Below are 14901 nucleotides of genomic sequence, written 5' to 3' on the forward strand. Positions count from 1 at the left end.
CAGTGAACAATTCTTTTAAAAGGCAGCATCCAGAAGTGAAATCTGCAGACTTGTGTATCTTTACCAGCAGATCTACACCAATAACCATTAAACCGTTTTAAACAAGCATCTTCAACTGTTCAGACTGATGGCCCGCCCTAAACTCACGTGATTGGTCGAGTTAGTGATTGACAGGTCTGGGTTTGACTTCATGTCTTGTGAGCGTCTCGTCCTGTGAGAGATGAACATGATCTTTATTAGAAACACCATGAGAAACCCTGAGTGAATCCAGAGTGAGTTTTGATCAGAATAACAGAAACACATTTCTACATGTTATATAGCAAATCTCAAGTAACTTATTTTTTATTTTGTCACAAAAATAAACTGTATTATCAACCAGCTTTAATCCCATAAATGCAACTATAATATGATTTTCAGTTGCTGTTAGAAACCTGTGGCTCGTTCCTGTGGCGGTTTGCAGCTCATGATGTCGGTTAGAGCTGCACAATTAATCGTTAAAAGATCGCGATCTCGATTCGACCCCCCTCACGATCTTAATCCAGCATTAATACGATTCAGCCAATTTTATTTTATTTATATTTTACAAATCTTTCGCTAGCCTAACTACTGCACAGACTGCTGTGAGCTGATGCAGTGACAGGTTCGCCGTTCTCTCCAACATTACATAACCATTTAAACTTCATCTTTACTTTCTTACATTTAATGTAGATTTGAGATATTAGCCGTCAATCGCTCCCTGTCTCTGACACTGCGCTCCGCTGAACTATAGGAACCGGACGTGTTTTTTTTTCTCTCAACCAAACTCTGTTCTGGATCTGCACAAACTGCATTGCAATTAGGGGTGTGCTATATTTGAACAGAGATGTGAAAATGAAGAATTGAAACTTAAATCTTTATAAACAAAAACATTTTGTAATATGATTTTGATGTACATTTTCCATGTCAATGCAATGTCTGATTTTAAAATTTCAAAGGATGTATTTTGAAAGTTTAAGTTTTCATCTGATATATCATTTCTTATTATTTCTAAAGTGTAATAGGGAAAAAGGCAACAAGGAAGTCTGTTTGTGAAAAAGGTTAGAACTCCTGTTATGAAGTAGATTATTGAGGTGCACTCTTGTCATAAATTACTTTTCCTACACAATTTGTAACACAACATGTAAAATATCTATTTAGGAGCCTTAGACCTTTCTAACGATATATAGTTTGTCATGATTAGATTAGGATTTATTTGTAAAATGGTAAAGTAAACTTGGGCATCCCACTGAGTGGACGGTGACAGCTATAAAATGTTGATAGGCAAGTGTTTCTAGCTAAGAATCTTTAAATCACTTTACTCTGACATAATAGCTTTGTGTGTTTATTCTTTAATGTTTATTTTTTTATGTTTAATGGTGATTTTTTTTCATTACATTATTACATTATTTTTCAAGTTTATTATGTCTTGTTTTACTGTTGTTTTACTGCTGTTTGATAACCTAATGTTCAGGGGTAAATCTTTAAAATAAAAAAGTTCTCCAGAATCGGGAGAGAATCGTGATCTTTATTCTAAGCAAAAAAAATTGTGATTCTCATTTTATTCAGAATCGTGCAGCTCTAATGTCGGTCAGACGACTGAATGTGTGTCACTGAACATACTGCACTACTCCTGTCACATACACACTCAAACACCCAATTATATATGATTTATAAACTTGTTTCCTCATTAGGACAAAAAAATAATCCCGACAAGGATTTCAGATATTGACATCTTTGTTGACACTGGGTATACCTGAACCACACACACACACACACACACACACACACACACACACACACACACACACACACACACACACACACACATGTTGGGTTTACATGTTTTATGGGGACATTCCATAGGCGTAATGGTTTTTATACTGTACAAACCGTACTTTCTATGGCCCTACACCTACCCTACACCTAAACCTAGCCCTCACAGGAGATTGTGCACACTTTTACTTCCTCAAAAAAACTCATTGTGCATGATTTATAAGCCTGTTTCCTCATGGGGACCTGAGAAATGTTATAGGGACCAAATGTCCCCACAAGGATAGTAATACCAGTAGATTTTGACCTTGTGGGGACATTTGGTCCCTATAACGTGATGAATACCAGGTACACACACACACACACACACACACACACACACACACACACACACACACACACACTAGTTCATTATTTAATGCCAGGCTAAATAATCTTTCTTATATTAAGCATTTTAAAAATTGCATGTAGAAAAAATATGTACAATAACAGCTTGAAATTTTGTCATTTACATGTTGTAACAGAAATTATTAACAAGATCTAAAAATAAAAACTAATTCCACGACTAACATTTAAACGCATGCATAATTAAATGCATAAATTCATGTTATTTCACTGACAGAAGTTCAGCTGCAGTATTAATGTCATGAAGAGAAAACAAAAGACTCACTGTCACTGATTCATCATCAGCTCAAAGCATTATGGGTAGAATCTCTCATCAGTCTATTCTGATTCATCAACACAGTTTGACTGATGATCCATTATAAACAAAAAACCCAGGATAGAGCGGCTGAGTGAATGTGGTGTGGACTGTGTGGATGAGGCTCATTGTGTCAGAGACGCTGTAGAAGGACAGAGTTCCTGCACTGTGATCCACAAACACTCCTATTCTACCAATGATGGACTTTACAGGGAGATCAGTCTCTATGTTATTGTGTTTGAATGAGTATCTGGAGGGACAGCAGAACAAACTCCAGGACTGATCATTATATCCAAACCAACACTCAACACCTGTTCCCTTCCTGCTGATGCTCTTATATGACACTGATATAAACACATAACCAGAATCATCTCCACTCCACTCCAGCTCCCAGTAACAGCGTCCACACACACTCTCTCTACACAACACCTGAAACCATGCATCAAATCTGTCTGGATGATCAGGATACGGCTGATCTGTGAGAGTGTAAGTAATCACTCTGTTGCTCTCAGACAGACGGAGGCGTTTATTCACTGTATTCAGATCCAGAGTGAGCTGATGGGAATCTGATGGAGATAAAACACATCAGAATGAGGAATTATGAATCTGTTTGATCTTTTCATGAAGTTGAACTCTTCATGTTCAGTGTATCATCAGTGTCTCAGTACAGATGACCAGATATCCTGTGCAAATCATCATTTACATTATCAATTAGAAAACTCTTCTTCCACCTTCTACAAGAAGAACATGAACACACTCAGTGAGTTTTTCTGCTTGTTTTCTTACTGACTTACATTGTAGGAAGTCCTTCCTGGTCCAGAGATCAATGTTGGTGGATGTGACTGTGGAAATCAACAGACATGAACAGTGTGATTCTCATGATCCTGCATCCATTCCTAAGACATTTCTAATATGATGTTCTCCATGATATGAGATGATGATCAATCTCCAGGACTTTACCTCTGTCTGAGATCTTCTTGAGCTCCTCTTTGCAGAAATCCTCCAGTTTGTCTCTCAGCTGATGGACAGATTCTCTCAGACCATCAAAAGAGAAGAGAGAACTGAAGAGATCATCATTTCCGTCTGTAGATTCAGGAGGTGCTGAGAGAGACTGGAAACTCTACAGAGAACAGAAATCAAAACTCATCAGCTCCACACTTCACCCAATAACCTGCACCAACATCAGATTTGACTGATCTTTAGTAACTCAATCCAGCACTTTCACAGCATCAGCTTCATTCTTCTCATATTCATTATATCACATTAGAGCTACAGAATCTAGTATTTGACACTTACACTATATGTCAACTTTCTAGGAAATAGTTTGGATGATAAAACATCTGCTTAGAACATAAATGTCCATCTAACAGCTCAAGCACATCAATGGAGTCTCATTGTAGAGTTGAATAGATTTTCTCAAGAAAAGCAGCTCAAAGGCTACGATTAGATTGACCATGATTTATAACTTTAGAGACACTGAAACATTGTTAATATACCAACGTGATCTCATGATAATTCGTATGTATTTTACGTAAAATGTGGTTTTACAAAACGTACATTTACTTACATTTTTTCAAACACTAAAACATACAATACTGACGTATTTACAGCATCTAAACGTACAAATACTTACGTATTTTTAGCATTTTAACATCCAATACTGACGTTTTCACTACACATAAAAACAAATCCTTATGAATAATGAATAAATGTAATTATTATTGCTGTTTTTAGTTGTCATACCAATGGCATTGTTTTTAATTGCATTATTAAATAGTTTAATCATTTACTTAATATGAAATTATAACATTTCATTCTGTTCTGTGTGATTTCTGTTGCCAGCTTGTTTTCAAGAATAGGTCTACATGATGTTAAACAAGACTAATTTACACTTTAAACCCTTAAAATAAATAACATTTCTGCAATCGTTTAACCAATCGTTTAAAAATAACTTAGTTTGCCGTAGTGGGACACAAAAGGCGTTTTCTTCGACAACCTCAAACAAACCTACTGTATTCCGCCAGAGAGGACTGCAGCTACAAAGGCATCGTCATTTGGATTATTTTTTGGTACGTCTGTTGACATTTTTGCAATAAATAAATGATTGTGATTGGACTTTTCTGTCTGTCATGTTCTTCTTTATTACTGTGCTGAGAGAGTTATGGTTAACGTTAGGTTTAGATGTAGGAGTAGGATTAGTGACTATAAAAAATATTTTTATGCTATATTGTTACTAAAATGGTCATTTCCCTATATATTTTGGTCAGTTAGGTTTTATATCCTTTTATAATCGCTAGGTTTAGGTTTGGGTGTAGATTTCGTCTGAAATCTAAATCGCATATTAATAAAATGATAAAAAGGCATTGATATGAATATCTTAATGAAATGAAAGAAACGTAAATATTTTTTAGTTTTTTAGATAAAAATATGTAGCTATTTTTACATTTTAAATGTCTACATTTTATGTTTTAGCATCAATTAAAATTTACAAAAAGGTATGTTTTGTGCCTCTAAACGTTACATATAAATACCTACGAATAACCAATGAGACCAGGCTGAATATACAGCCTCACTTCATGTTTGGGGTCCTCATGGTCAAATTTAGGCAAATAAAAATCAGTTTTATCAGGTTTGTGATGAACAATCCTCAAAATTGTTCAAATGTTGGTGAAGTTTTGAACTGTCGGTGGCGCTAGTGGTGTTTGACAGCTAAATATATCTTCCAGATGAAAGAGCTGAGAGAAATGATTCCTAAGAGATTTCCAGAGCTGAATGCCATTTTTAAGCAGCGTCTCTTTCTTCAGAAGATGATCAGATGAGAGTCTGACTGATGATTATATAATAAGACACTGATGAAATGTTTCTCTGTGAGTCTGGTGTCACAGCAGGATCTGTCTCAAGTCCACTATGATCCTGTTCTTCTAGATCTCTGTTACCTGCAGGAACTGGATGTGATCCTGTGTGTGTGAAAGCTGCTCCAGCTCAGCGTCTCTCCTCCTCAGATCATTGATCTCCTGCTCCAGTCGCTCCAGTCGTCCTTCAGCTCGACTCACTGCTCGCTTTTCCTGATCTCTGATCAGCCGTATCAGCTCAGAGCGGCTTCTCTCAATGGAGCGGATGAGCTCAGTAAAGATCCTCTCACTGTCCTCCACTGCTGTCTGTGCAGAGCGCTGTTAGGACACACAGTGATTCAGGCTTCAGTGGGACTGAAAGAGACAAGAGAGTCTGAACTGAGACTGAGACAAACTTCTCTTCTTCTCCAGACTCACCTTATGAGACTCCACAGCCTCTCTCAGCTGCTGAACATCTTTCTCTCTCTGCTGGATTCTCTGCTGGAACGTCTTCTGCGTCTCCTTCAGCTGCTTCTGCAGGACAAACAGATGATAGTGAATGTCACAGAAAACTACTGACACTAAATCATCATCTGAACAGATGAATCCAGTAAAAGTGGAGCTGATAACTAATGGCTGTAGATTCAAACTTCAGAAGTGATGATCGGTACAATCATCTTATTATCATGAAACATAAGGAATGCTTCACACTGCATGTGTAAGTATTATAAAAGTGAAACTAACACAGACGTAGAGCTTCACACTGACAGTGTTTCTGTGTTCTGTGTAATTAAGATGCGGCTCTACACAGAAAATAAACAGACTATTGGATCACTGAGTATTAACTTGATTATTAGTTTTAAATACCTGTTTCTCTGTCCTCTGATCTGCAGCTGATACAATGTCGTGGTTTTTATGTTCAATAATCGTACACAGCATACATATACATTTCTGATCAGTGCGACAGAAAACCTCAAGGATCTTCTCATGTTTCTGGCAGATCATCTCCTGCAGTCGTCCAGTGGCTTCAGTCACATTGTGTGGTTTTCCTGAGCGAAACTCCTCATGACGCTCAAAATGAGTTTGACAGTAAGACTCCAGACACACCAGACAGGACTTGACGGCTTTGTATTTTCTTCCAGTACAGACGTCACACTCCACATCTCCAGCTCCAGCGTAACAGTCAGCAGTAAGTTTGGTCTTCTTCAGTTTCTCCACCACTTCAGCCAGCATGGTGTTTCTAGCTAAAGCAGGTCTTGGACTGAAGGTCTGTCTGCACTGAGGGCAGCTGTAGACTCTCATCTGATCCTCCTGATCCCAGCAGTCTGTAATACAGCTCTTACAGTAACTGTGTCCACAGGGAATGGCCACTGGATCCTTCAGGAGATCCAGACACACTGAACACAAGAACTCTTTCTGATCCACTGAAATTCTGGCTTCTGCCATTTTACTGCTTGAATACAGAGACATAAACACACAACAGCTCAAGTATACTTTAGTTTCTCTTTACCTGAACTGATGAGTTTAAATACTTTCCTGGTACTGCGTTTAAGTGACGTGTGTAAAACAGGTTTGTCTGTGAGCAGGTTCCTCATTTCTGCTCCTGTAGAACCTCATTCCTGCTGAGTTTAGTTTCACAGTGTTCAAGGTGTGTGTGTGTGTGTGTGTGTGTGTGTGTGTGTGTGTGTGTGCACTTGGATGGGTTAAATGCATAGCCCAGATTCCAAGTATGGGTCACCAGTCCTTGTGAGATTTTTTTTTACAATGTCCAGGTTGAGCTAGTTTCCTCCTGTGTGTTGGTACAAACAGGTAATAGGCAAGAGAACTGGCTCTGAGTCTCACTTGTGTGGCAATTTTCTACTATGAGGGGATGTAAACGCCTTTTCAGCATATCTAAAGAGTTCCCCAGTTGGTAAACCCTGTCTAGAGTTCCTCCAGCAACCTACGGCAGTCGGACTTAACGGAGCAGCCTGGCACCTGGTCCAGTATTTGAATTGTATGCCTGTTACATCTGCCCCTGTACTAGGTACTAGGAGCCTTTATAAGTGATTCCATTTGGGTAATCCTGAATACTTTCTGTTGGACCCTGCATTGGCAGTAATTCTATAACTACTCAGGTAGGTCCTACTGCAGAGGTTCATTGCTCGGTTCATTACTTGGAGTGTTGGGAAGGTTACACCTTGTGACTGTATCTGTCTAACCATAGTCCTGCTTGCCAGCACCTGTATCGCCAAATCTTGTGACAGTTCAGTGGCTGTGGTGCTTTCAATAGGGACCCCACAGTAACATTAAATGTGACTAAGGGGAACATCCCAATTATATGCATGTAAGCCTCGTTTCCGTAGAAGATAACAAAAATGTTACGTCCCTTCTGTAACAACCTTGAATGACTAGGACATATTCTCTGCCCCTCAGCACAAACCTGTATGAGTGGATGGATGCTGACATTTTGTGACTGTACCAGTTCAGTTTGTTATCCAGCTGTACTTTGAGGTACTTATAGTTGGAGACCATGTATTTCCCGTAAAGGAGACTGGATCTGGTTTGAGCCCCATCCTCCTAAAGTCAATGACGGTTTCTTTGCCCACAACAGCTGAGTCATCTGCCTAAGTCTGAAGAAAACAAGGTGTTAGAGATGTATTGAAAGTCAGATGTAGACAGACTAAAGAGGAAAGGCAACAGAATAGTTCCCTGTGGGGCTGCTGTACTACACAATACAGTATCCGAAACACAATTTTGGAACCGCACATACTGTAATCAAGCTCCGACTCTATCCTCTGCAACTTACATCCTCCTCATCTTTTCACCCAGCAATTCCAGCTGGATGGTGTTGAATGCACTTGAGAAATCAAAGAACATAATTCTTACAATTGCACCATGGGTTATCAAGACGGGCATAGTGGGATTTGTAACCCGAAGGTCACAGGTTTGAGTCTCAGAACTGGGATTGGCTGCCCACTGCTCTGGGTGTGTGTTTGTGGTCACAAAACTACAGGCATTTTTACATTCTCAAAACACTTTATTCTGTGTGATTCACAAGCTTGTTTCCTCATAGGGATCAAAAATGTCCCCACAAGGTAAAAAAATTAATCAGTATTACTATACTCAACTTTATTGTCACTCTTCCACATACACAGTATACAGAAGAGCGAAATTGCATTTCTGACAGACCAAGGTGCAGGTAGAAATGTAAGATTGTATGGGACAACTGAGGTGGCTCAGAGCAGATATAACATTAAATAATGTGCATTTTCACAGAGTGGGCCTCATTCATGAAACACGAGCAGAACTAATTTTTGTGTAAGTCGTTCATAAAGCTGTTCTGATGTAAACCTTTGAATTCGTGAAAACGTTTGTATTTTCAAAATGTTCGTTAGTATGAAAGAAATGTACACCTGCTCCCTACAACATGGGGCGTAAAATGAGATGTAATACGTTGCCGTGATGGATATTCCAAATCATAGCAACCAAAGCATTTCAGCTGGAAAAATGCTGTGCCACCAAAGCATTCTCATGCGCCACCAGCTGGCTGTTTTCAAAAGAGCGCCTGACATTTTTTGCAGCCGACTAAAAACTTGGATGACACATATTAATTTAATATTTATTCACTGTAAAAAGTTTTCACCAGATTTAACTTAAAAACCTAAGTTCAGCAGCTGCCTTAAATTTTTAAGTTAAATCAGCTTAAAACTACAAGTCATTTAAACTTATTAAAATAAAGATTAGTTGATTTAACTTGTGAGTTTAAATGACTTAAGTTGATTTAACTTAACATTTTAAGGCAGCTGCTAAACTTAAGTTAAGTTGAAACTGGTGAAAACTTTTTACAGGGTTGTTATGCCTATTTTATTTTCATTTATGCAATATACTGGAGCCAAACCTGAGAAAGCAGACCAGATATTCCACTGCGTTCCTAGACACGTATTTTACGTAGCTGTAATTCACAGGTGGGGATTATGCAAATTTTTCGGCAGCCATATCACCCTGTAGCCCAAGACTGATCGCCCACTGAAGCTAAGCAGGGTTGAGCCTGGTCAGTACCTGGATGGGAGACCTCCTGGGAAAACTAGGTGCTGCTGGAAGAGGTGTTAGTGAGTCCAGCAGGGGATGCTCACCCTGTGGTCTGTGTGGGTCCTAGCGCTGCAGTATAGTGATGGGGATACTATACTGTCAAAAAGCACCGTTAAGCTAAGGTCCTGACTCTCTGTGATCATAAAAAATCCCAGGATGTCTTTTAAAAAGAGTAGAGGTGTGACCTCAGCATCTTGGCCAAATGTGCCATTGGCCTCTGACCATCATGGCTTTCTAATCATCCCCATATCTACTGATTGGCTTCATGACTCTGTCTCCTCTCCACCAGTAATCTGGTGTGTGGTGGGCTACTATAGACTTACTGACTTTAAATTTACTGTACTTATTAATACAGAGACACTAATTTGGGCAAACAGCATTAATGACTTGTTTAGGACTTAAAGCTTAAAGTTAAGGACTTGGACTTGCTCGTCTTGACTGAGACTTCCAAAACAAATGACTTGGTCTCACCTCTGCCCTTGACAGTGTAAAGCGATTTGAGTGACTTTATAAATGTAATGAATTATTATTATTAATTGTAGGGCTGCTCGGTTACGGCAAAAATTATAATCACGATTATTTTGGTCAATATTGTAATCACGATTATTTAACACCATTATGACTGGGTCCAAAACTTTATATTACTGATTAATTTAAAGATAGCAATACAACAGAAAAAAAGATACAAATAAAAAAATATTTTTTTGGGAAAAAAAAAATACTGAATACTCATATGCAGGTCTAAAGTAGTCTAACATCCTACTACAGAAATTAAACATGCTTTGTTTCTTATTAAAAGAATCTTATACAAAAGTGCTTCATTCAAGAGCAGCGAGTGATTTTTCTCTTTGTATTTTTATGCATTATTAATATTAAGCACAGAGACGGCAGAAGGAATATTATTTTTGGTGCTTTAAGAGCCACACAGATCCAATCTACTGTTACACACATATTTTCATTCTCAACTGTTTATGATCATTTAAGACACAACTGACAAGGGTTTACATCAATAATCACCAAACGCCTCATTTTGAAATATTTTTGCATGTATTTGAGCGTTTAGGCGTGCATACACTTTTAAAAACACAACATCAAATAAACATTAATAAATAAAGCACTGTTTTATGAAAGTCACGTTACATGATTTTGCTGATTTGCATCTGAAATTAGGCTTTTATGGAGGAGCAAAAGCGCACCACTGGAAAGGGGCAGAATGGGGAGCAATAATCGTTTCATCTTCATTAATGCATTTTCATGATCGTTTGAAGCCGAAATCGAAACTGAATTTAGATTATTGCACATCCCTAATTAATTGTGAATGAGCGTGCATGTGTGCCCTATTTATTGAATTTATGATTGGAGTTCATTGACATACATGTTTAACAATCAAATTGTACGTTTATGAAGCGTTTGTGAATCCAGAAAAGAGTTTTCGGGAAGGTCTGGTTTTGCATGTAAATTGCTCAGAATTTGCTTGTATATTTACGCAAGTTTCATGAATGAGGCCCAGTGTCATCCAAGATGTTCATGTCTTTCTTCAATCGTGAAGAAATTATGTTTCTTGAGGAAAACATTTCAGGATTTCTCTCCATATAGTGGACTTCTATGGTGCCCTGAGTATGAACTTCCAAAATGCAGTTTAAATGCAGCTTCAAAGGGCTTTAAATTATTCCAGCCAGTAAAAAATTACAATTTATATACTTTTTAACTGCAAACGGTCATCTTGGCCTAGCGCTACATGAACTGTGTGTACTCCGCTTCAAGACGGATTTTCTCCTCCAACTTCAAAATCGTCCTATATCGCTGTTTTAACCTTTTTTTAAAATGGGTGTTTGATCTTTTTTGCACGTTCACTTTGTAAACCACAAGTTGGAGGAGAAAATGAGATGGGAGTTTTTCGACATACCCTAATGGCGCTTTTCCACTACACAGTACCAGCTCGCCTCGGCTCGACTCGACTCGACTCGGTTTGGTTTTCCACTGTGTAAAAGTTGTACCTGTACCTCCACAATAGTACCTGGTTGTCATAGCGACGCTGCAGGAAACTGCCGTGACGTAATCTACGCGACACACACCCGCTGTCTGCACCTCCTCGTTTGACCACGGCGTATTCTTCCGAGTTGCCATAATAGTGTTTTTTGTGGTGTCTCTGTCAGTCTCTCTTTCATCAGCAGCACTGGGACAATGTGTCTGAGGTCAAAGGTCAAGGGTTAAGGGTCAGACCCCTGGCTTTTTCAAGTGTGATGAATAACAGCAAGCTGCTGAACGGGGGTCAGGTCACTCATGTCCAAAACACACACACACACACACACACACACACACACACACACACACACACACACACACACACACACACACACACACACACACACACACACACACACACACACACACACACACACACACACACACACACACACTGCAAAGATATGGAAACCTCCTTAAAACAAGATCAATTCACCTCAAGCAAAAAACAATAAAGAAAAACGTTAGATTCATCTGCTCTGTGTACAAAAGAAATATAAGCAAATATTTAAATATGTACAAAATATGCAAATGTAAATGTTTTTATGGTAATGGTTTGTGCAATATGATGAACAACCTTGATAGAATGTTTTGAGAACGTTCCCTGTTAGCTGGAAAATAGTATAATAATATATATTTTTACTAAACATTCTCAGTACTGAACAAATACTTGATAACTGAAGTAATTAATAACTTCTGCAGTGTATCCAGGCCATCACTAGTTAGGATGTGTGTGTGTGTGTGTGTGTGTGTGTGTGTGTGTGTGTGTGTGTGTGTGTGTGTGTGTGAGAAAACCCCTCACGTGACGCCAACAAGCAGTCAGATAGACAGGATGTGATGCGTCACATGGACGCTGCTTCCTCTTTCCTCCCCACTTCCTCTTCTCTATCAGCTCACAGGACGTTGGGTAAGAGCGAGGCCTGCGCTGCTTCCTGTCTGAGATCACAGACACACATGCTCATTTCCTGCTTGGTGACGCCAGTGGCGTTCACTTCCTCTGAAGACCAGCTTCTGATTACTGCAGCTTCCCTGTTCATTCACAGCAGAATTCATCAATTAATAAAATACAGACTGATTGGAATGTAATCTCATTTCTCTCACAATTCGGAATTTGTTTGCAATTGCAAATGTTAATTTAATGTTTTTTTTCTTTGTCTTTTGTTGAAAAGCATCAATAAAGAGTCCCTCAGAGGGACGCCTAAATTACTTTACTATATTACCATTAAATCCTATTCTAATGACAAACTATATATCATTGGAAAGGTCTAAGACTCTTCCTAAATAGATATTTTACCCCTGCTTTTTGTTACAAATTATGGAACAGAAATAGATTGAGGGGTGACACTGCAGGCAAATACACTGTTTTTTCATGCACCTATTAAGTTTGAGATTTTGGGCTTTTTGGTTTTTCATGAAGTGTTTTTTTAGACTAATGGACAGAAAACACCCAAAATACACTGTTAAGTGTTTCTTTTATAGCACTTTATCTATTTGTGTCAATAAAGGCCAAGAGTTTTTTCTCCTTCACTGAGCCATAAATCTCCACTTCAGCAGCTCTTACACACACCACACTTTACATTTGTATCCCTGTCTATATCCTGAAGGTTTTTACAGAGGGATTAGTTCATATAGAATTTGCTTGATTTTATACAACATTTTATTCCCCCAAAAATGATAAAAAAAATATAGTGTTTCCTGTCTGTGCTGTTTTTACTGAATTATGGAGTGACGAAATAAGACCCATAATCCCCTCTGTAAAAACATTTGACTCTAATATGTCAAAAAAAATCAAACAAGAATTTAGAAACTGACTTCATCCAGTGTTTAGATTTTTGTACTAGAAATGTATGCAAATTAGCGCATATTCAATTAAATAGTGCCTCGCCTTAATTTATGCGAGAGTGCACCTCAAAATCTACATCATAACAAGAGTTCTGACCTTTGTTATCTAAAATATATTTTTGTTGCATTTTTCCCTATCATGTTTTAGAAATGATCATACATTAAATGATCAATTTAAAGTTTTAAACCTCAAAATCCATCCTTTGAAACCCATTTTAAAATCTGACACTGCATTACCATGGAAGTGGCACTTCAAAATCATATTAGAAAATGCATTTGTTCATGAATTATAAACAATTTAAGTTTGGATAGTGCACTTTCATGTCTATGTTCAAAAATGGTGTTTTTACAGTTAAAAGGTTAAACTAAGAAAATATTCATGCACTTTGTACATGCACTTCACTTTCAGAATCTGAGAGAAACGCAAGTATTTCACAGGTCATGTTTTTTTTCCATTAATATTATCAATTAGAATTAATTTTTATATTTTCTCTTTTTATTTAAATTAAGTGTGTGTTTTTCTTGTTTAATAGTTTATGTTTTTAAAAATAATCAAGTTGATATCTAAATACATTTTAATTTAAGTAGCACTGGTATTTTTGTAGCAATGGCCAAAAATACATTTTATGGGTCAAAATTATCAATTTTTTTTATATGTCAAAAAACATTAGAATATTAAGTAAAGATCATGTTCCATGAAGATATTTTGTAAATTTCCTACTATAAATATATCAAAACTTAATTTTTGATTAGTAATATGCATTGCTAAGAACTTCATTTGCACAACTTTAAAGGCGATTTTCTCAAAATTTAGATTTTTATGCACCCTCAGATTCTAGATTTTCAAATAATTGTATCTCGACCCAATATTGACCAATACTACAAAAATAGAAACTTATTTATTCAGCTTTCAGATGATGTATAAATCTCAATTTGGCAGCAGCTGAGCAACGATCAGCCAATCACAGGTCAAAGGCTCATAGAAACTAATATCAGATGCGATGTGAGCGTTATTGATCGCTGAAGAATAACTATCTGCTCATTAGTGGAGGGTCAGAGGAGAGCAGCGCAATGAAGCATCAGCGTTTATCACAGACCCGCGTCAGACGGCAGTATGGATCCATTTACTGAGGAACAAACCTTCATTATTGTAATCAATGAGTCTCTGTCTGTTATCAATCACATCCACGTTCACACAAAAACACTGCCATTGTCAGTCATTGAGCTCGAATCAGATCAGCATTCAGTCTGTTTTTCACATGAAGTTTCAAAAGATTGTTCTGATGCTGTTTGTGGTTTTTCAAATGTCATTCACTGACTGAAACAGCACAATTCCTCAACACATGTCCTTTTGTGTTGCACTAAAGAAAAAAAAGTAGTTCTTCCTCAGTATTTTTGTTTTCAGTCCACTGTAATGACAACCTAAAAAATGATTTTCTCCTTCAGTGATTCTGTTTGTGAACATCAGGTGTCTTCAACAACTCTGTTTTGGGAGCCTGAAAACACAAGCTTTTGAACAAAGCCTAGGGCTGTGCAATGAATCCAAATTCAGTTTTGATTTTGTTTTCGGCTTCAAACGATCATGAAAATACAGTAATGGAGATGAAACGATTATTGCGCAGTGGTGCGCAAATCAGCAAAATC

At 37.7% G+C, this 14901-nt stretch overlaps 1 protein-coding gene across 1 annotated transcript; it reads right to left on the reverse strand.

Annotated features, from left to right (window-relative positions):
* Positions 1–2219: 2219 nt before the first annotated feature.
* Positions 2220–6788, reverse strand: LOC141343766 (tripartite motif-containing protein 16-like). Its single transcript, XM_073848407.1, has 6 exons — positions 6187–6788; positions 5758–5853; positions 5425–5658; positions 3449–3608; positions 3283–3330; positions 2220–3054 (listed from the first exon to the last, which is right to left on the reverse strand). The coding sequence occupies exons 1-6, from the start codon at positions 6763–6765 to the stop codon at positions 2525–2527; spliced, it is 1647 nt and encodes a 548-aa protein (XP_073704508.1). The 5' UTR covers positions 6766–6788; the 3' UTR covers positions 2220–2524.
* Positions 6789–14901: the final 8113 nt, after the last annotated feature.

Source organism: Garra rufa, chromosome 10, assembly GCF_049309525.1.
Source record: "Garra rufa chromosome 10, GarRuf1.0, whole genome shotgun sequence".
Classification (NCBI taxonomy): domain Eukaryota; kingdom Metazoa; phylum Chordata; class Actinopteri; order Cypriniformes; family Cyprinidae; genus Garra; species Garra rufa.

Excerpts from the sequence above, each read along its gene's own strand:
- LOC141343766 (XM_073848407.1), bottom strand. The coding sequence starts at position 6,765 with ATGGCAGAAGCCAGAATTTCAGTGGATCAGAAAGAGTTCTTGTGTTCA. Across the intron at positions 5,854-6,186 it reads ATCAGAGGACAGAGAAACAG|AAGCAGCTGAAGGAGACGCA; the intron begins GTATTTAAAACT and ends TTTGTCCTGCAG. Across the intron at positions 3,609-5,424 it reads ATCACATCCAGTTCCTGCAG|AGTTTCCAGTCTCTCTCAGC; the intron begins GTAACAGAGATC and ends TGTTCTCTGTAG.